The sequence below is a fragment of the Anser cygnoides genome, chromosome 12 (assembly GCF_040182565.1).
Source record: "Anser cygnoides isolate HZ-2024a breed goose chromosome 12, Taihu_goose_T2T_genome, whole genome shotgun sequence".
NCBI lineage: Eukaryota > Metazoa > Chordata > Aves > Anseriformes > Anatidae > Anser > Anser cygnoides.
The window spans coordinates 490,854-513,600 of NC_089884.1; the positions used below are offsets into that span (position 1 = coordinate 490,854).

The window sequence follows — 22,747 nt, forward strand, 5'->3', positions numbered from 1 at the left end:
AAAACATCTCCCTGCAGTTTGCACTGGGCTTGGGAGCGCTGGCCCGAGGACTTTGCTGCAGAGAAGTCAGTTATCTGCCTTAGAGGGTAGACAGTTGTTGGAACAAGCATCTGTGCCTCCAAGAACCCCATCTTTCGGATGAAATTCAGCTCTCCTTAAGAAGATAAAGTTCCTTGGATGAAGAGAGCTACCTACATGCTTGGAAACCCCAAATGGATGTCCTGTTCTTTAAATAATGAAGTCCAGTGACTTCTTACAAAACAAAACAAAACAAAACAAAAAAACAACAAGGATGGACACACCATGTCTCCTTCCTCCTGGTCTCATGAACGCCTTCAGCAAATGGCATATGCTCTGACACGTACCATCAGCAGAAGACCTACCTGTCACTGGTTTTGGGAACAACCTGCAAGTTCATCCTCACAGGTGGCAACTGCCAGCAGTGACAAGCATGCCTCCTGCTACGACTGCATCTACGGTATTTTTAAGACAATGAACTGCAGAGCAGCTCAGCGGCACGGGCCTGAGGCTCAGAGCTGCATCACTCCTGCGCTGGCCCCAGCAGCGTGACACAAGCATATTCTTGTCACGTCCAAAAAATTAATCTTCGGATGGCGTGAATAACCAGCTCCCTTTACACACTGGATCTGCCTTCTCTTACTTTCCTCAGGACAAAGTGAGACAATATGTGGACAGTCCATGTGGTTCCTCTGTAAATGGCCCAAGAGTGCTGAAATCGTGTGGCTTTGAAAAGAAAATCTCCAGAAGGGGTCTGAGGAGATACATTACTATCCCTATGTCCATGCAACCTAGGGGGAAATACACATGCGATGCAAGGTTCCCGAACCAGACAAAGGAGGTAATTTCCATTACAAAGAGAGAGAGAGGGTGCTGGAGTGAAAAGCTTCATTAGACTCAGAGAGGCAAAGCGATGGCAGTATACCAAGGTCACTTCTAATTTAGACCATCTAATTGGCAAACATGGCTCCAAATGGCTATCATCTCACAGGGCTCAGAATTAATGAAGCCCGATTATTTTCATTACCTTCATCCGAGATGGAGAATGAGACACAGAGTGAGAGGGAAAGGGGGGAGTAAGAGGGGGCGAGAAGGAGGGAGAGAGAAAAATTGAATGACAGCAGAAGGGAGAGAGCAATAAGAAAAGACAATAGGAAAGAGGAAAAAATGTACAGATAGCACGAGGGAGAAGTGAGGATGGCAGGGATGGGAAAGAATTACTCTTAAAGCAAGGGAGAAAAGAAGAAGATGAAAAGGCAGCTGAAAACACTGAGAAGACACCTTAAACTGAGGAAGAGAAAACTGACAACAGAAATGATGAGAGAGGAATGTGCAGAACGATAAAGGAGGCAGGGGGAGGAGGGAGCGCTCCCGCCACCGGAGGCTCTTGGGAAGCCGTCCCTTCTCCCGGTTTGAGCCCATCAGTCTTGTCAATCGACTATGCAGGCGAACTGCACTTCACCCTCATTAAGGGGCTCTCTGCTGAAGCGGCGCGGGCCCAGGACTAGCAAAGAGGCTGCTACGTGGGAAGATGGCGATCGGACCTGTTCAGAGCAGCTGAAACGCCACATAAAACAAACTCGGCCACGTTTGTTCGCCAGCCCTGTGAATCGGCAGCAGCAGGAGATGGGGAGGGACAGGCGAGAGCAGCCTGCAGCACGGTGCCAAGCAGCAGCCCCTGCCCCACGAGGGCCTTCCCTGGCCCCCCACCTCGTGGGGGATCGCTGGAGCCCTGCCGGGCCCTGCCCCAGTGGCAGGGCTGGCAGGAGGGCCCGCTCCCCGGAGCGGCTGCGGCTGCTCCCCGTGGGACAGCCATCGGGGCTGCTTGTTGATATGAAAAGGAAGGGGCACGAACCACACAGATATGAGATGCTGAGCATAAGCAAGCAGCCGTTTCCATGGCAACAGACATATTAGACACTGCAGGTTCCTGAAAGGCGTCTGATAAGGTATTATTAACTGGAGCCTCCTCCAAATGCCGAGTGCAAAGACACTGTGTCGAAAGGGACCTGGCTCCCATTTACTGGGCTGCAATTCACTCTCGGTGGCACCAAGATCCGATTCCCATGTCAGGCTGAGACAAGAATCTAGAATACGCAAGATTAGGAACGTTTGATGCTGCCACATTCTGCAAAAGCCATACCGATCTCACCAAACATTTGTCATGTAATACAGAAAAGAGCCATCTTCTTGCCCCATGCACAACTTGATTTGAGGCAGGAGAGGCAGTCTTCCTACCCAGACATAACTCTGTGTACCAAAGCAAACAGCTACCCAGGGCCAAGGGCAGTGGCAAGATGGAATAAAAAAGGAACAAGCGAGATGGTGAGCTCCACAGATAAGCCAGTCTTCACATTTCTCAACAGAAGTCCTGCATGCTGCAGCAGATGAGGGAGGTCCCACTCCAGCACAGAAGACGCAATGACCTAAGAAAACTGTCCTGCATACTACAGCAGTTGCTTTGGTCATCTCCTCTGGGAGGTGCCCCTAAGCTCCTGAACAAGTGACTTCCATCAGTCTCTCTGTACCCTGGAGGACATACATCTGTGTAGGTGAAGCGGTTGCACTAATTCAACCACATCAGTTTCTGGGCTGTGAGCTCTGCAGACAGCCTGACTCAAACGAACCATCTGCTTACCAGTAAAGTGCATACCCTTAAGCAAACTGGTTACACTTGCTGGCATGGGAAAGGGGATCAGCTTCTTTTTACTGCTTTTATAAGGTCAAAATGTCTTCCGTCAATTTAGTAAGAAGCTAACAAGATTTGATCAAATTCTCAGAAGCTACTTACACACTTAAGCACCATCAGTTAAAACAGAGGTAGGTCTCAGAGACCTGGGTCTGTGTGACAGGACAGTTACTTAACCTAGATGCATGCAGTGGTCCAGCAGAGCAGAGCTTCATACTCACTCAAGCCTGTGAGTATGGCCAGCTTTTAAGTGTTAGTGAACTGCTGTTGCTCTTTTCTCCTAAAATCTCTTTATATTTTGTTATTCAGAGAATGATGGGATCTGTCAACTTGGCTGGATTTTTATGTGTTTTCAGCTGTAGTGCCTACTTGGGTACACAAAGCTCTTCCTGGCAGTTGCAAGTGCTTGGTCAAACAGTGGCCACTGTGAACCTTCGGCATGCATCTTCGGCTGCATCTTCGGCTCCTGCAGAGCATGACAGGCCAAAGAGAAAGGGCAGAAAAATGAAAGGACAGGTAACTCATAAAGCTAAGAGGGAAGATGAAAAGCACAAAGGTGTTTAAGAAGGAGACACAAGAAGACTGGAAGGGTGATAGAAAGAGAAGAGCAAAGAATGGTAACAGAAAAGCTGGGTAACACTGCATGTGCTTGCTCAGACGATGCTACAGAAGGGGAGCTGACAAAAGAAAATGTGTAGTATGACAAACATATTATTGTCCTCCATGATCAGGAATCAGCAAAGAAGGGAAAAACAGGCAGAAATGGGGTTCAGGAAAAAATAATCACAAAGAGGAAGAACTGTCAGGAGTTAAAATGAACACTTATACTTGGCAACAAGTTCTTAAATGCAGACACAACCTTGCCTTGAAGATTATAACAAAAAAAAAAAAGTGTAGAAATCTGACAATACATCTGATTTGTGAATTTAGAAGGGTTTTTGAAAATGTGCCTTATTAATTCTACCTGTATCTTAGACTGACACTAACAAATGGAAAGGCACACTCATGTGAAACCCATGAAAAAGGAATTCATGAAAGAGACATTTTGGGACTCAAAATATTATTTACTGGAGCAAGCGCATCAGTGCTGGAGAATGTGGTAAGCCTTTTATGAGCACGTCTGTGTTGTGATGGTATGTACAAGTCCCACAGAAGAGGTTTGGCAGTTATGCATGCTACCCCATGTGTGCACCAGTACCAGAGAGAGATCCTCAGTCAACAGTGCTGGGGTAAAACAAGCCAGAGCACAAAAACAGTCACAAATGGCAACTTGAACACTGCGCTGCAGATTTACTACTTTTCACCAAGTACTAGCTCTTAAGCCAAATTTTGGTCTCTCAGAGACAGCACTGAAGAAGGATTCCCATGCTAGATGCTAAAATAATGACACAGGGCAACAAAAGCTTCATGCAAACATATTAGTGCTGAATCGCAATCTGTTGTCTGAAGTTTCTGCTCCATGTCAGAAGCTGCACTAGCAATAACAATGACAAACCCCCCCCAGGCACAATGTTGTTTGACAAACTTCTAGGAGTGGAGTTGTTACAAATTTTGAGATCTATATGAAGACAGTTGACTCTATTCAGTGAACTTTCACTCCACACTTTGGTGGCCTAACTTCCTACTTCAGAGAATTTTAACTGCGTATTCTTAAATTTTAATTTAAAACCAGGTATTTCAAAACATTTTAAAGATGGCACTTGAAACAGTAGCTGTAATATTCAACAATACCCCAAGGTTTCACCTTCCTTGGGTCAGCATTGATGCATCCCTTGCTTGTTACCCTGAAAAAAGTGAATTGTTACAGAACAAAAGCACTGCCATTTTGGATGGAGTAATTCCTCACTGAAATAACAGATTCAGTCTATCTCATGTGACTGTAACAATGATCCTCATTAAGTGAACAAAGTGCAGAACATGGGCTGCACAACAGGACTATCTCCCCTGCACAATGTGAAAGTGCCAAGGGAAGCTACACTATTGGTTCTTAAAATCATATTTTAAGCAGAAACCTGATACCTAATTTCCTGTAATGTTACCTTAATCACCCTGGCTGTCCTCAGACGTGCTAATCAACATATGAGCACCTTTTTTCTCTGCAACTGGACCAGCACAGCACATCAGCTGCTGCATCTCCCAGAAGCTTCTGTGCAAAATGCAATCCCATGCAACGATCTCAGTAGCTAAAGGAAATCATGTTTATTTCAATCTCTTCACAAGGAAATTACTCAACACTCCATTATTGGCAGTTTCCACAGTGCTCAAGCACACACAAGCTAGACTCTGGAGATGAAACATGCAGGGATGGGAAAAAAACAAATGACTGAGTGCAGACAGATCGGGGAGCTGCCCACAGTGGCCCACTACAGCGAACTTAGCCTGTGCAGGTCAGGCCATGCCTTCACTCCTCATATTTCCTAGGAAGGCAGCAGACATGCTTCACTACGCAGCGACTTACCGTCATGATGAGCTTCTCAACGCAGTCAGGGGACACACTGTGCAGATGAGTGAGGTGCAGCTGCAGATGGATCTTGTTGTTCAGCATGTCCTGGCAGAGCGGGCAGCGAAGCATGGGCTGCACTGAGTGCTGGGTCATGGCGTGCACCCGCAGCCGATTCACATCGGTGTTACTGTACTTGCAGTATGGACACTGGTACATCTGCAGAACAAGACAAAGGAATTGTGCAATTGTTACGGTGGCTGCTTTCCTCCTTCCACTAGACTTCAAGAATTTGATGCCTTCTCCTACAGCCAGTTACCACTTTTCACCCTCCTTTTATTTTATTCTTTGCTTTTGGCACATACAAAACAAATTGCCTACTTGTAGATGCACAAAAAGCTGTGTTCTTGTTTCTTACCTGCTCTGATTTGGTCTCCTCTGAAGTTTTTGACCATTTAAAGGAGAGAGGTGACTCAGAGCTGCTGGGAAATGATATTCGTTTAGAGGATGCTGGAGGCTCCGTCAGCTCCTTCTCTGCCTGGCTAGCTGGTGCTGCAACAAGAAGAGATTTACATCAGGACATTCCCAAAGAGGCTTAAGTTGGATGAAGACAGTATTTCCACTTACACTGCTTCTGTTTCTTGAAACACATGCCACAGAGCTGGGGGAAGATGGGTATGTGGACTAACTTACATCCTACAAAGCATGCCTGGACAAAAAAGTTCCATCTTATCTTCCATAGAAAGGGAACTGTGTCATTTACAGCTAGAAGCAGAGAAATCACAGCTACTTACGCGGGTTGCTTACAACCTGTTAGGCACAGAAGGGACTTTTCCCGTGTTTACATCTGACACACAAACGCTCAACCAGATGTGAAGGCAAACGTGTCATCTCCATGAACAGCTGGACAGATGAGACAAAGCAAAATTCACGCTCCTAGCTCTGAACACCTGAAGTTTTGCATACAAACAGTCTGGAAAGTGTTTGCTGTGGCTGTCGACACAATGGACTTGCAGTCCATGGTGGACATGGTGGCATGTTGTCCCAGAAGGACAGCACTGGCTAGCTCAGCCCATGCACTCTGGGAACAGCACTCGTCTGAAGGTACTTCCTAGCGAGCGGTCCCACCGAAGTCCCAGCGGCAGATCACCAGCAGGACCCAGCCTACAGCCAGGGCGGGCACAGGATCCGGACAATCACACGCTGCAACCAGCTGAGGAAAGGCAATTGGATTTGAGCAAAACAAAAAGAGGCAAAGGAGCCCAGAAGTCAACAGAAAAACACTTTGCAAGTTGAGGCACTCTGAGAACACACATCCCTGACCTTTACCCCTCCCCCGAACCCTGGTAGCCTGGAGTACATAAATTTGTGGGACATCTATTATTTAAAAACTGTAAGGACAAGTATATTATACACAGCCCCCGTCTCCTCCTCCCTGAACACACATTCATAACAGTACTTTAATCTGTCTCGAATCGACTTCAAACCCATTTCGCCCTTAATGGGAGTTATTCATTTTCACTTGAAAGGTAATATATGACAGCTGGATATTTAATATGATGGATTGGCTGCCGATTAACAAGGCACTGTAGCATTCTTAGACCAGTCCCCCCATACTCTTCTCCCTTTCTCTTATTCTCTTTGTGAACTCACTGGTATCTGCACCTAGTTTCAGAAGATGCAGCCTGAGTAAAATCCCGCTAAACTGCTTCCTTCCCAAAGATCCTTTCATTTTCTGACATGAGATGTATTTCTGAAGGTACCACATCACAGTAAGAAACACACGTTCACATTTCTAACCTCCTCTCCTGCCAGACCTCACCTCTAAGCATTCAGTCAAATAGAAGCAAACTAACTTCCAGGAAACAAAAGACAGGTACTGCACATAGATAACAACATTGTTAGAGGGAGGCAGGGAGAGGAGGAGCTCTAGTACTACTAAATTTCTCCTAGAAGACTTGGCCATGCCAAAGCCTGCTTAGCAGTGATTTCCTTCCCTGGAGTTCTGTGGTGCTGCGTGCTTGGTATTTCATCTCCGGCTTGTTACACAGCCACCATGCAGACGCAAAATCTGGGCAATGTCTGAAACCAAAAGCACAGGACCCCACTGTGCTGCCAATCCTGTTATAAAGTCCAAACCTCGGGTTTCTTTGTGTAAAACAAGTCTGTGATGCCAGGACTTATGGATGCTGTAATGTAGATCCTGCTCTGCTCTCTGTGCAGAATGATAGGCTTTTATTCAGGTCAAATCTGCTGGCTGAACCTGAAACCTTCCATGGGGCTGAGAACTGGAAAGTCACTGAAAATGTCTACAGGACTAAAACCGGCCTTCTTTGCTTCCTACTAAGAAAAATATCCTTGGAGTATGAAAAACACAGCACCGCCCCAGACTCGTTAAGGAAGGCAGAGGCCACTGCCACAAGCCAGCACCGTGGCTGGCGGTGGACCACCCTGCTTTACATGCCCTGCCCGAGCTCTGCATGATGTGAGCGGCCCCAGCAAGGCGGTCAGCTGCTGCTGCTGCTGCTGCTGCTGCTGCTGACCTCATCCGCTCCTCGGGGGGACCTCGGACACCGAAGTGCCAGCCCCCACCAGGCAGCTGGGCATTGGGACCGGCATCCGGAGACCCTGGGCCTGCCGGCACACAGCCGTGGGCGCTCTGCTCCTGCCCCACATCAGGCTGGTATTAGAGCACTTGCAACTCCTATGTGATATGGGCATGTCTCTGTGGGCTTTTTATACGTCAAATGCCACTTCAAACCCTTGGGTGTCAACCGCTCTGCAGTTATCAACTCTGCAGAGTATCAACGAGTGCTGCAGTGAGCCGTGCTAGCACCAACAGTTCTGCAAGAAGGGCAGGGGACGCAAGGGAGGACAGGAGAAATCTCTGGTAATGTATATGGGAAACCTTTCCAAATACAGGATGAAAACACTCCCAGTTTTGGAAACGGAGCAAGAACCACTAGAAAACTACAAAACTGCATTAAAAAAAATCTGACTTCCTATGGCTCAAGCCTTGGCAACTTACAACACCTCTAGTGGCCAAATCAGTGCTAGGACCTGTGTTGTGCACAGCAAGGTACAAGGAGCTCAGGGAGCCCCCTTGTCCTTATTCTGTGCCACCAGCTTCATTGTGCACCACTTCTAGCAACTCACTAATGTGATGTTTTCAGGTGCAGTCACTAAATTTAGTAACCCAACTGCAGACAATTACCCTGTAGTTGCTGAACACTACCTATAACCTCTGAAATCATGACTGTATTTTCCTATTTCCTTCCTGCTGGGAAACAGCCTGCTTAGAATTAGGGAAAAGTAAAAGGCAGTTAAAATTTACTTTTATTTGCTGTCTCCAAAGTGCCCACTTTTACTAAGCGCACTTCATCCATTCCATAACTTTAATCCTTCAAAATCAGAATTATAAATGATTGTCCAGCCCCCAGAAAAACTGTTTTGTTGCAGTGTTCTGAAAAACACATACTGAATATTCCTTCTAAGTATTATTTTTTGAGTTGACAGCTCAAATGGGAATTTTAACTCCGAGACCAAAGTTTACTGTTGATAAACAGCCAAATACACTAAGTGACACATTCAGTCCACATCACAGATCAGAGGAATTAAGAACTCTCTTCTGTCTGGAGAAATGAGGACATGCAGCTCCCATCCGCTCTGCATACGCTCTGCGGCTGCCTGCCAGCTCTCCGGCAGCTGTGTGGGGCCTTTGCACCCCTGCCTGCAGTGGACTGGACGGACCAAATGTCCCAGACTGAGGATGTCAAAAAGGCTTTGCCTCCAGCCGCAGCTCAGCGCTGGAGAAGGTGGAGCATGGTGTCTGTGCCCTAATTGTGTGAGATGAGGCTTAAAGGTAAAGGCCTTGCAGAAAAGAATGAATTTGGGCTTAAAAGTATGATGTGTGACAATTTACCAACTAGTACTTTTATTATTTTGACTCTTTGAGTGGATTTAGTTCAGATTGGCTGACCTCAGAAGAAAATCTGCGTTTCTCAACAAATGTACTTGAAAGCCAGGTGTAACAGGACAGCGCTGCTGCAAGCACGCTGCCCTGCCGGGGCACTTCACGGAGCCTACTCTTCCCATGCTTCCTCGGGAAGTTCTGCTTTTCAGCAGAGGAGGAGAAAACCTCCCAGGTGTTATTTCAGAGGTGAAACGGGATCCTTCCTTTTGCAAGGTCCAGAGGTAAAAATGTAAGTGTCCCAAAAAGCTGACTACTCTCGATCCTGGTGGACAGGGAGTCACCACCCCCAACACCCAGCCATCAGATTCTTTCAGCTAAAGTACCACTGACAGCCCCTTCATCTAAACTTCCATCTCCCAACCCAGCAACATAATGGAGAAGCCAATTAAATGATTATTAATTCATGCTGCTTTCCGTAAGCCAGAGGTTCTCATCTCCCTGCATTCCGTAAACCAGCTTGCCACTTGCCCTAGAAATTTACAGTGGGGTTTCTGCTATCTCCATTGATTTAAAAAGCAACACCCTCCCCCACATCCAGCCTACTGAAAAAACTCTCTTCCTACTAAGTTCAGCAGCCAGTCTGGGAAAAAGTTTTCAACTGGACTGGGGAACTATGTTTTCACTGACCGACGGAAAATAAAATTCCATATTTGGTGGTGCCTCCCTCCCCAGAGCTCTCCCTGACGTTTTCTTGGAGCTCCTACTCAGCATCACGAGTCTCTGGACCAGACAGACCTGCCTCCCGTGTCTGGACACCCCCGTGGCTGGAAATGCCACAGTGACAAGCGTCGCCACGGCACAGGCCTCGCAGAGGAGCATCCTTAAAATGGCTCTTGCTTTCCTCTGGGAACTCTGAGAACAGAGAGGATTATTTTATCTGTTCTATGCTCACATAGCCTTCACCTTCTTATCTGTGTAGAACGAGCGATGGGCAAGGCCAGGCCCCGTGGTCCAGACCTATCTCCACAGCACGACGAGCGGCAGCTCAGGAGTAAAGCTGCACCACGTTTCAGGCTCAGCCTTTCCGTCAGACAGCTGCTATCCAGCAGAAACACAACTGGCACTAATATGGCAAGAATAAATATGAGAAAGTAACTCCACCGAGAGACTCCAGTGACACAAAAGCTGTGAGAGCACAGCTCAGGCTTCCCAGAAACAGCATTTTGGTGTATAACACTGCTACAGTGCTGCCTGTTTGTTACTTCTTGTGTTAATAATATATGGTTGAATGTTTCTTTCTGAAACGCTGTCTGTTTACATTCTTTATTCCCTGAAGGTACCATTCGTTCTAATAAGATGTTGTAGCCATACTAACAGGACTCTATATTGCCTGTTGCTCTACAGTATTTTTTCAAATCTGTGTTTGATAAATAACGTGATTGTATGATAGACAGAAGTAAATACACAGAGATTTGCAAGCACACTTTTGTACCCAGACCTTTATTGTTGCCTTTCAGAAGTATGGCCCTGAAAATGGCCAAATAATTTGTTTTTCTAATGCTGTGTCATACCTTGCAGCCTGCAGTAAGCTTGAACAACTGAATTATTATAAAATATTCATATGACAGTACCCAGGAGGCCAAGCCACCACATAACTCCTCAGTACAAACATGGAGCACCCAGAAAACGTTGTGGTGCAGGGTGCCAAGCAGCACAAGCGCACATGGACGGGCACGTGGAGACAACACCTTGTCTGCCATCACGACCACCACAGACCTTCCCTGCTGCCCTGCAGATCAGCAGTGAAGCTCTTGCTCATCTCCCATTGGCATCACACCTGGAGGCTCCTGAAGGACCTGCTCTGTACGCTGCTCTACGAGGTGCCAGGTTGTGAGCAAAATACAAAGGCGATGGAGGAGAGAAAGTGGTCTGCATCAGCTGGGTGAGAGATAGTGGAGCAACGACACAAACAGCCAAGTTATGGATCAGTCCCAAAGGTTACAGGGAACCTGACTTTGATCCAGGGAGTGGGAGAGTCCGTGAGCAACGCAACCACCAGCATCGCTGCCATGCCAGTCCCTTGGGACAGGACTCAGGTGCGCACAGACACGCACATGGTAATGACCAGAGCAGTGGCTGACTTGGACACACCAGCAGCAAAATGCTCCAGCGAACGTGCCAGAAAGAAAAGACCTGGCCCAGAGCTCTGCAGGACTGACAGCTCCCTCTGCCATCATGAGTTTCACAGACACTTGCACAGGGCAGGAGAAAAGACACAGTTCGTAGGAAATCACCCTACCTCACGCACAGCAAGACCCCACGTTTGCAAAGTGGTACCCTAAAACACTGAACCTTTTCTTCCAGGAATGATGTCAAAGACTACAGGCTTAGAACTGTGGGAAATCATGTTTGTTTGTTTGTTTTAAATTACACAGGAAACAAGAGATAATCTTTCATATTTACTGATTTTTATGGTTCTTGAACCAGCTATCAATCTGTGTGAATATTACTGTGCAATTCAATTGAATAAATATTCCAACTAACCTACCATGTGAGTCCATATCAACTAATTTAATAGAATCAACGTGTTGAGCTTGGGAGATGGTACAAACAACAGTAATTTTACTAACTCCTTAAAAGCAGCAAGGAAGGGATGAACAGCACTGTCAGGCAGCACAGTTACTGCGGTGAGCAGGAACTACCAGTGAGGAAAGAGTGTGAACACAGAGTGGAGGCTCCAGCGACGCTGGCACAGACTCCAGTTGCTGAAGAACATACACCAGAAGTATATGAAAACAGCAAAGCAAAGTGGGAAGGAGAAAGAGGAGGCACAGACAGTGCATCCTCTGAGCCCTGTTTATGGCAGTGCTTCGAAAGGCCCCTCTACGACACAGCAGCTTCGGAAAACAGCAGAACCATTCATCCATCGGCACTGCCGAGATGGCCCCTTAGTGCTCCCTCATCTGTGCTCAGATCCAAGAAAGTGTGGGCTGTAGCATGAGCAGGTTTTACTACGTTCTGTCACTGCTGGGAAAGGAGCAACCATGCTTTGCAGTGGTAAACACACGTGGATGTGCTTTCAGGATTAACAACTGGCAAAGGCAGCTGTGAGCCTGCAGGGGACCTGCAAGCAAAGGGGGCCAGCTCACTTTTAGGGTCAAGATGCACCATTTGTCCCAGCTAGAAGCCACTCTCTGTTCCACTAGTACCAGATTGGTAATTTTGCTGCTTGTTATTTTTTAAGTAGCCATACTTTGCTAGTATAAACACAAAGAGAAAGTTCAAAAGAGGCACAAAAATGATAATGCTGATTGAGAGGTAGAATGAAAGATGCCATGCGGGTGGCAAAGCACAGCAGCTCCCGGCACGGCCATCCCCTGGAGCAAGGTGTGAATGCTGCCTGGTGGAGCAAGACCGGGGCACAGCCAGGGCGGAGGCACATGAGGCAGCCGAGCCTTAGTGGCGCCTGCCAGAGCCAGGCACCCGGCTCACCCCTTTCCTCCTCCCCTGGGCGTTACTGCACAAACTCCACTACCTGTGGCTCAGCTCACCCAGAGCTCAGAGGCACGTGGCCGGGGCGTGCAGTGCCAGCGAGGTGGGTGCCCCTGCACACACCGTGCTGTGCCATGCCATGCCTTCTTGTGCTGTGCTGTGCTGTGCCGTACTGTGCCACGCCGTGCCCTCCTGTGCCATGCCCCGCTGTGCTGTGCTACGCCAGGACGGCACAAGGGACGCGCGGGGGCCGAGGCTGGCCCCAGCCACCAGGCGTTGCAGAGCATCCCCATGCCTGGCCCCGCGGCAGGGCCGGACGTGCCTTCAGGGTGCTCCTGTCTCTGATGTGGGCCACTGACCTGCCAGAAATACGGGGCACTGCTGGTGCCGCAGGGCAGAGCCACCACTGAGCCATCACCTCGCCTCTGCTTCCATAAAAAGATCAGAAAAACAGCATCTGCTGGCACTGCTAGAGCCGAGGGCTGCCCGGGTCTGAACCCTACCCACGTGCCTTGGGGACAGTTTCCAAACGTGCCCCGACACTGAGACACCAGGCCTGGACACTTTTCCTCAGTCTGAGCTAGCACACAGGAGCCATTTGTGCTTTGTAAATCCTCAGGAAAAATCACAATTACTTTGAGTCTCCCCATCCCCATTTTAGGTTTCCTGTACACACAAACCAGGGTCGAGAGATACTCCATCACGTCCCCCTGCTCCGTCCCCCCGGCTCTCTTCCTTTTCTTTGCTCTGGTCCTACTGAACATTCCAGCCATTAAGTGCTCAAAAAAAGCCATATATTAAAAAAAAAGAAAAACAAACACCCCCCCCCCCAAAGAGTATGGGGGGAGGGGCAGTAATACATTTCCGTCAGGATGTGCCTGACCTGTTTTTTTCAATTTCAGTAATTAGAAAGGCAGTGGGCCTGTAGGAATTATTCATAAACTGCAGGAGCTGTGCAGTATACATTTATGTTAAACATGTCAAATCCGATTGAAATCATGCCTGCCAGCACCATACTCCATAAACACACTTTTCTGCAACAATTTCCCAGCTCTCGGCAGCCCATTAATACCTCCTTTAATAGCAATCTACCACGGATTCGAATCAGGGACGCTCCATTGCACTAATTGCTCTGTGTTAGGTGAGCATCATGGATTAAAAAAAAAAAATCATTAAAAAAAATAAAAGCCCTTCAGGCTAGTCCTCCAGAAATATTTCATTTCAATCCATATTTTAAGTAGAGTTTGTTTCTTGTTTATTTGAGGAAAAAAATCTGATATTCTACATCTATACAAATGAGAGTGCATTAAGAAAGTCTCTTTCATAGCTGGGTCACTGCAGATTGAAGTGCTTCTCGCTAGTTAAAAACACATATAAGCCTCACCCTAAATCTTAAAAGTCTCACACTCATCTACACTGGTCTGATTCAGGCTTCAGCTGGAAACCGATGCATTGAATACTGATCATTTACATTTTGATTTTAAAATGGAGTCAGGAATAGCCACGATTTCTTTCATCTTTGCTGGCTTGCTTGCAATAAATTGCATGTTAGTCATGATGAGATAATTTTGAAAGCTCAGCCACTACAAAGAGCATCCCTCAGCTCCAGCACTGAGGTGGGCAGGTTCCTTGAGCAGAAGGAGGAAAGCAGCCTGAGGAGCGAGGGGGCTGCACTGCACTGTGCTAAGAAACTGCTTAATCCCACTACGGGAGAGAGAGAAAAGAGAGAGCAAACAGGTCTGTCCAGAAACAGGAAACATAAGCCATTTTTTCTATATGGAGTACTTCAGGAGGCACGTAACAGTTTTAGTTTCCATGAAGCACTGCTGCTGCCTGTTACAAGTTCAAGGGAACACAGGCAGCATGTGCACTCCTGAAATCAATCTGCACTGCACTTTGGCCAACTCTTTCAGGAGCTACGGAGATGTATGTGAGAATCTAGTAAAAAGAATTCGTATCTGAGATGGCATTTTCCTCATGTACAATTTAATGGAAAATATTACCTAAAAATGTTTTTGCTTAAGAATATTCTGTTCTAAAATAAGTACAAAAATGAATTGATGAATTTATTTTGCAGCTGAAACATTTTGGCAAATTTACAATGAAAGCAGAGGTTTTTCCTTTCAGTGCAAACACCACTACCAGTAGAGCCTGCCACATACATATGTATGTACTGTAAAGCAGTCAAACAAACCTGACTCATCACTCGCTCGTCTGTGCCAAAGGAGCTTGGGCAGACATACAAACCATTTTGATAGAGATCTCACTAAAAAAGTGGAAAAATGATCACGCTGTCCGCAGTTAAGAAACTGAGGCACAAAAGGTGAGTAAATTGCTAAGGAACGTAATGATCAAATTGCTGCACGATGAACAGAAAACAGGTCTATCAACCTCCACTTCAACACACTATTTATTGGCTTTGAGCCTGCACTTCTTTCTCACCTATCTCCCACTTTGACAGAACTGCAGTGCTCAAAGGCACCTCAAAAGGTCGGCCAGCCCAACCAAAGCAGGATAAACTGTGCCTACTTCATTCCTGGCAGCAGCTCGTCTAATCTTCTTGAAAGACCTCTGAGGAACCTTCCCAGAAAATCTACTCCAGTGCTTCACAAACTGTACCAGATTTTTTAAAAGTATTATCCAACCTCAGCCCTTCTCCCTTCGGTTTAAGGCCATTACTTTTTGTTGTCTATATCCCGAACATGGAAAACAAATTATTTCCTTCCTTTCAGAAGCATTTTATGCACAAGAAGACTTATCTCGTCCTCCCCTTTGGTCTTGTCTTTTTGGGTCAAATAAGCCTGTTTATTCCACTTTCTCCTCGCAGATGAAGTTATGCAGACTATGGTCTTAATTCATGCTGTTCGGGTTTTCTGAAATTGCTCCTCAACTTTCTTGACACCCCGAGCTCAGAAGTGGGCACAGTCCTCCAGAGGAAGCTTTCCAGCGCTGATGAAATGCAGCTATTTTGTAATATTTTTATCTACAGCATAATACTTCAGCTTCTTTTTGAGAATGTCCTGAACAGCAGTTCCAGACTCCTCAGAGTTCCAGACTCCTTCCTAAGGAGAAGATAGAAGATGCTGACTGCACTAAGGCCTTCTTCACACAGAAGGAAATTGGGTCGTGTTGACATGATTTGCTCCTGACAAATCTGTGTCGACTGTTACTCATCTCATTATCTTCCAGTCAGTACTTACAAACAGTTGTTTGGTCAATTCCCAGGAAAATCTGGGGCAAATGAAGCTGGCAGGTGTGCGGTTCCCCAGCCACTCCTCTATTTAAAGATAAGTACCGTGTCTGTCCCCTCACGGTACCTCCCCCGTTTTCTGTGCATTCACAGGCGAGAGCAGCTGACAGATCCGGGGTTGTTTTAGCGGCTTCCTCAAAACACTCGAGTATGAAGCAGCAGGTCACTGATATGAAAACATTTATCTGAAGTCAAAAACACTTTGCAACCTCTTCCTTCGCAGCTGGAGGACAAGCTCTCCCCACAGTGTCACCAACACGGCTGCTCGGGTCCCTCACGCAGTCAGCCCATTTAGTCAGAATGAATGCAAAGAAGGAGGGATGTTCTTCAGTTTTCTTGACATCATGGTTGATAGCCTTCCAACTCTGCTGAGCTGCAGACTAACTCCTTCCTTGCAGTCTCTTCTTACAGCAAGGCAGCATTTGAGTGTTTCCTTGATATTCCCTATTTTCCTCCCTGGTTACATCTCAACGTGTGCCATGGCATTTTGATATTCCTGTACATGTGGACGCTGTTCTGTGGTTGTCATGACTAACCTGACCTAGTTTCCGTTCCCTTTCATGTCTGAGGTCCACGAGGACAGGACAACATGGCCATGTGCTACAGGAGCTTGAAAGCAGAAACAATGCAAGACTGAGGTGTGGTAGCTGTTTTCAAAATCACTGGACATAAACAATTTCAGAAATTCTTTTGCGTTCAATTTCAGGGCTAGTGTTGTTACGTATTTGAAAGCAGGACCTGAATTAAACAAAACCATGTGCATAAACCCTGCTGAGGCTGTACGCTTTGGACTTGCAATGGCTCTGGACACTGTCCAGAGCTCTGTAGGCTTACAAACACAGCAGCATAGGCTACATTTTCCATTGTGTGAAGCTGTCCATTTCTTATCTGCCATTTGACTGACAAACTCCAAAAATGAGCTATAAATTTCACAGGCAGGAGGAAGAAATAAGACGTTCAAATATAGATTTTCTGGATGAAGTGGTGTTTATAAAATAAGTTTTCATTTTTCCTTACATGATTTTCACATGTAAGAATAATCCTTTCACATAGATCAGCTTTTGTAAGTGCTTCAGATTTGGACTAAGAGCCCTACTTACCCTGTAAGAGATTTAATAAACATACGATACTTGCTTCTTTCTGTGGCACGTCACAAAGTGTGCTTTTACTTAGAATTACACAATCCCACACAACAAGAAACTAAAAATCACCTACAGCCAAGTAAAGTTTGCATCTCTGGGTTGAAGAATGGGTCTGTGGTGGGGAACGACAGAAAGAGCAACCTCAGCGAGTGCCATCTAGACTGAGAACCTGAACTTCAACAATTATTAAAGCACAGCCTGCTCTCTTCACCAGTTTTGACACATCTTCTAATGCTCAAGATTAAAACTGTATTAAGGTGAAATAGCACATTTCATTCTTCTGAAGACTGTGCAAGCTGAAGTGTCTGTTTGGCTGTGGCTCGCGAAGGAGCAACCACAAACATGGCAAGAGAACGCTGACTGGAAGAAGGGTCTCTGTGCAGGTTAAGAGAGGCCTTGTACCAAACATCACAAGTCTGCAAACCTACTTGGCTACCAGGCTGAAAAAGAAAAGAGCAGTCAGAACTGCTCAGTCCTGGGTCAACCAAAATGACTACTGCCACCAGTGCTTCCATTTCTGCACCACTGAAACAGCCAGAATGTATCAGCTAGGGAGGAGAATGGCCCTCACCAGAGGAGGACGACCTTGAAGCTTCTTTTCTGCTCAAAGGCAAGGAATATTAAAAAAAAATCTCCCCTTCACCTCTGCAAGATAGCAACTATCTTCTGGGAAAGACAGAGCAACGGAGTATCTCAAAACTGCAGCGAAATGTTTGCCAGGATTTTGCGAAGGGAAACCTTTCAGATTTCTCTAAAACAACATAAGGATTATTGAGCATCTGCAATTTCAGTTTCAGGTTGTCATGATTCCAGCAGAAAGCAAGCAGTTGGCAGAGCTCAAGCACAATCTGTCTCTCTGCTCGTCTTTTCAGCATCAAAACCTTGCTACCAGAGCTAGGACTATGATGGAGAGAAGCAGACTAACAATCTCTTAAGTCTTAACAACAGGGTGGGGTTTCATGACATACATTTAATCCAGCCTAAGCGCTGTCTGCTGCCAACAGGGGCAGTCCCTTTCTCCCTGCTCCACTCCCAGCTGCAGATTCCTACTGCCCGCTTCAGGTCCAGCGCCACGTGAGTACAGGCGAGCTCTGACTGGGGCTGGCAGCGGGGATGCCCGAGCCACTATGGCTCAAACTACCTGAGTGTGTCACGGAGCTACGTCCCAAGACTTCGCAGAGGGCATCACGTATGTCATACTGACAGCACTAAGTAGCATGGTCATTTAAGGAAAGATTTCTGCAGACTACTGCTCTGCAACTTCCCATCTTCTTTTCTTGGATTGAAAGTGAAAGAGGGACCAAAACCCACCTGTCCATTTACTCTGGTCCTTGTCTCCTCCGCTCTCTTGCTCCTTGGCAGGCTCTTCAGCATCAACGGCTGTTTCATTGGGCCCTTCCACATCTTCAATGGCTTCTTCTGAGAAACAAGAAGCAGAAAGAGTAACATTAAAAAAAAGTCAAAACGGAAGAGCAAGTAACTGCCATTGAGGAACGGAGCAACAGCCAAAGCTGGAGCACAAGCGTTGAGCTTCAGGTATTGATGTCATCCAGCATTCTCCTGACGACTACCTACTAGCTGGTTAAGAGGGAAACTACGGACGAAAAAACTGAGAGATGAAGTGAAGATCCTGACCTACCTCTGCCACTCATACCAATGTCCCCTGCAGCATAAGGTACAGCAAAATAATTGCCAGGTGCAAGAAGGATCTACCCAGCCATGCTATGGATTAGAGAAGTGTCGAGGTCCGAATGGTGCCTACAGCACCTTCGGGCTCATCCTTCCCCTCATCCCCAGCTCAAGCTCTTTGGACCAAACAGCACAGCACAGCGCTGAACCTGACCACCGAGACCCCCACAATCACCGCAGAAGCAACACGGCTCACAAGGCATGGGAGGAAGATGCTGGGGTGTCTTATTTTCATCCCAGCCACGGGAAGAGTTTGAGCACACGTGCTATCAGTACCACTGCAAAAGCGTGAAGGAAAAAAATATACTCAGTGCTGAAGTGAAGTGCTGGAAGCTTGGAACAAAACACAAAGTGCCACTGCCCCAGCCGTTAACAAAAGCACTGGTGTGCTGCGGCCGCGGCTGCTCGGGGCATGTCGACATGGCTCGGTGCAGCTCCATGCACAGGCACCCTCGTTAGGTAGGATACTGGTAGTGAGACAGCTGTAGCTGCCAGACCTCTTCCACTAGGGTATAACAACTGCATTATCATGTAATATCTTGGGTATTTATGTATAGTGCAAGCAGCTCGACAGCTACCATGTAATTGACGGGGGCTACATCAACAGTGGGAAGAAAGGGTACTTTTAAGTCATTATATCCTCTTTTAGGCAGGACAGTTCATAATTTTAACTTGCATTATCTGGTCACGCTATATCCAAGGCTATCGTAAGGTTTTATCTGAACTATGTAACTAGTTAAAACACTTCCCCCCCTGCCCCCAAGCCTACTCCTAACAAAGACAGGGCTAGAAATCCCGATTAAAACCATATATTAGGAGACTGCAGATACTCAGCAGTGCACTTTGAGAATGTGGAAACTTAAATGAGGGAGGAACTTGCAAAAGCATCAGAGATCAGCAGCGATTTATACTCTACCCCTTTCACTTTTTAAACAGCTAAAAGCTCTTGAGAGCTGCAGGGATCCCAATGGTCTTCTGCTGGGAAAGCAGGACCCCAGACTAAGAAGCGTGATGGGTGGCAACTCTAGGGAATGACATCTAACACGCAGAACAATACAAATTATTGATGCAAAGGTGAGATGAGCAGTCTACCTCATGAGATGAAGTCGAGTTTGCTGGAGAAAAGGGCTGTGAAACCATCAGTTGGATTCACATTTCAGAAGTTAACACTCCAATTTCAACCCCCCTACTTTGCGGAAAAACAGCCCCCAACCCAACCCCGCTGCCCTCCGAGTGCTGGACGCGGGGCGAGGCAGCTGCCACGACAAGCAGGCTTCAGCCGCTCCGATTAAAAAACCTTCGTCCCGAGCTGCTGCGACTCTGTCCGAGCCCCGGGCGCGGGGCAGGCGGGGGGGGGGCTCCCCCCCGGCCCGGCTCCCCCCCGGCCCGGCTCCCCCCCGGCCCGGCTCCCCCCCGGCCCGGCTCCCCCCCCGGCCCGGCTCCCCCCCCGGCCCGGCTCCCCCCCCGGCCCGGCTCCCCCCCCGGCCCGGCTCCCCCCCCGGCCCGGCTCCCCCCCCGGCCCGGCTCCCCCCCGGCCCGGCTTCCCCCCCGGCCCGGCTTCCCCCCCGGCCCGGCTTCCCCCCCGGCCCGGCTCCCCCCCGGCCCGGCTTCCCCCCCGGCCCGGCTTCCCCCCCGGCCCGGCTTCCCCCCCGGCCCGGCTTCCCCCCCGGCCCGGCTTCCCCCCCGGCCCGGCTCCCCCCCCGGCCCGGCTCCCCCCCCGGCCCGGCTCCCCCCCGGCCCGGCTCCCCCCCGGGACAACAAAGGGCGCCCGGCGCGGCCGCACTCCCGGCTGCGACCCGGAGGTGTCAGCATCGGCATGGGAGGACGGGGACGGCGCGCTGCCTGCCCGGCTCAGACGCTGTCTGGGCTCTAACCTGAGCATGTGGAAATAATACACGTCTTCAAGTGCGCTGTCTGGTTCGAGGGAAATAAAATAGGACATTCAAAGGCAGTTACACCATCTGTCTTTATACCATCATCATCATCAACAAGGGGAAAAAATAGCTCCTTGGAATGGATGAAAGCCCAGGCTGACAGTAACCGGAAAAATGTGAGCTATGAATACCAATAAAGATAGAAAATGATTAAAAAACAAGGCTACAAATGGCAAATCCTTCTGCCCTGCTCGGCGTGCAGCCCTCTCGTCCACAGGCACAGCCTGCCGGACCCGCCGGCCCTCAGCGCAGCCACCTGCACCAAGCGCTCGCTGAGCCCGTGGTCCTCCCCAGGGATGAAACCTGCCTCCTTGGCTCAAATACCTCTGCTCTGGGCAGGCGGGCCGCAAGAAAGCACATGCATGCTCCAAAAGCTCTTCCTCCCCCCTCTGGTCTAAGCACATTTTTTCTGAAGAGTGTTTTTTTAAAGCAGAACGGGAGGGGAACGGAGCACAAGATGAATCTGCCCCGGGAGGCTTGTTCAGGCCCCGTATCGGGAGGGAAAGCTCTGCGCACCGCTGCTACTTGGCTCCTCGCTGCCAGGCCCTTGCTGAGGACAACCACGATTCTCTTCCCTTGCTCCTGACCCTGGCCCAGCCGGGGGCTCCCGCAGCCAGCCCCGGAGACGCAGCTGCCTGGCGCGGAGCCTTGGGGCAGGGGAAGTGTTAACTGCTGGCTGCCTCGTGATCCTCTTCCAGCAGCCGTTTGGATGGCTGGATCCAGTTTTGTTCGCTATGCTCAGCCTAACTTGTCTCGCAGCCATCACTGTGTGAACTGGCTCCAGGGATGGTCGGGATAGAGTCCTGCACCACACCACTCCTCAGCCAGCTACATACGCTGCAGAGGGCTTTTCTCCGCTGAGCCGCTGGGAACCAGCCTCCAGGAGCCTGCACACGATGTGCGAGCACGTGATCTGACCCAGCTTTTAACGATGAGATCCTCCAACACTGGACATAAAGTGCAGCAGGACTCGTGCTCCTGAAAGGTATGTGCCCACGCAACCACGGTCTCTCCCCGCTGACAGCTCCGCAGCTGCTGAGTTCAGTGGCAGCTCCAGCACCACTGCTACGAGCGGGCAGCAGGTCTGGGTAGCAAACACATGCGAACTGCACCTGCGTTTCTTAGGGGTGTATTTCTGAGAGGACAAGGCCAGCAGCACATCTGGCAGGGAAAGGTCTGATTTTCTCCCTGATCCACTGTGCATGTAACACAGAGTTTTTGAGCTCCATGTTTCTGTTTTAATCGTCTGCAAAGCCACATAGCACATTGTTCCCATGCCGCACGCAAGCAGAGCTTGAGTCTTTTACCTATGTCTGAAGAGCCCCGTAGGACACTCCTTCAGCTGAGCAGCAAGAATACCTCGTGGCCAACTCCTGAAGGCCGAATGGTCAGCAAGAGATGGAAATTTATTTCCAGATAACTGTGATTCTTTTGTTACTCTTTGACCACACCAGCCTGAGGCTGCAAACACTGCTTGTTAGGACTGATTCACCTTGCAGCTTGACTCTGTTTTGCTTAAGGAGATTGACAACGACTCCACCAGTCACTTCGTGATTAAAAAAGTACTCAAACTCATAGTATGTCCTACAAAGCATCCCGGACTGAGCTGGTACCCAGGGGGTGCAATATCCCCGCAGCATTTCAGAAGCATACTGGAGTCTCTGCCTGTCAAAGACTGACCAGGACTTAGAGCCTGGTGGGGGCACTGAATGCAGAGGGCTGGAGGTCCTTCGTGAACGATGCTTTGTAGGAGGCAGTGGGGCTGACTCCTGACCTGGGAGGGTTTCTGGAAGGCCAGAGATGCTATTCCAGCCCATGCACAGAGGATGTAGGGGCTAGATTGGTATCCCTGTTTTCCATAAACTCCAGCTACACATGATTTATGAGTTCATGGAGGGTAAGTGGACTTCATTCTCTGCGAGCAACTCACCAGGGCAGGCACAAGAGCTGTTGCTATGGGATTTGCATGAGGGGGATCGTGTCGCATTGAAATACAAATGTTACAACCTGGCCATGGGTCACTGTGCCGGTGTCATCCACAAGGCACGTGATGCTTTATTCATAAATTTTCTTAAAGGAATTTTCCAGCCCTCCAGCATCAGTCAACACCAAGAGTGAGCATCTGTAAGTACGGGGCACCTGGAGGGCTGAGGAGACTGTTCTTCCATCATACAGAACCT

The 22,747-nt window shown here is 48.4% G+C and overlaps 1 protein-coding gene across 5 annotated transcripts in view; it reads right to left on the minus strand.

The window, feature by feature from the left end:
* Positions 1 to 22,747, minus strand: part of ZFHX3 (zinc finger homeobox 3) — a 543,893-nt gene that overhangs the window by 19,026 nt on the left and 502,120 nt on the right. For 3 of the 5 annotated variants that reach the window (XM_067004579.1, XM_067004580.1, XM_067004578.1), the window contains 3 exons: positions 18,256 to 18,363; positions 5,566 to 5,699; positions 5,166 to 5,366 (listed from right to left, as the gene is read on the minus strand). In XM_067004579.1, coding sequence (XP_066860680.1) covers positions 5,166 to 5,366; positions 5,566 to 5,699; positions 18,256 to 18,363 — 443 coding nt within the window. The remainder of the gene's footprint in view (positions 1 to 5,165; positions 5,367 to 5,565; positions 5,700 to 18,255; positions 18,364 to 22,747) is intronic. The other 2 variants (XM_067004581.1, XM_067004582.1) reach the window with 2 other exon arrangements.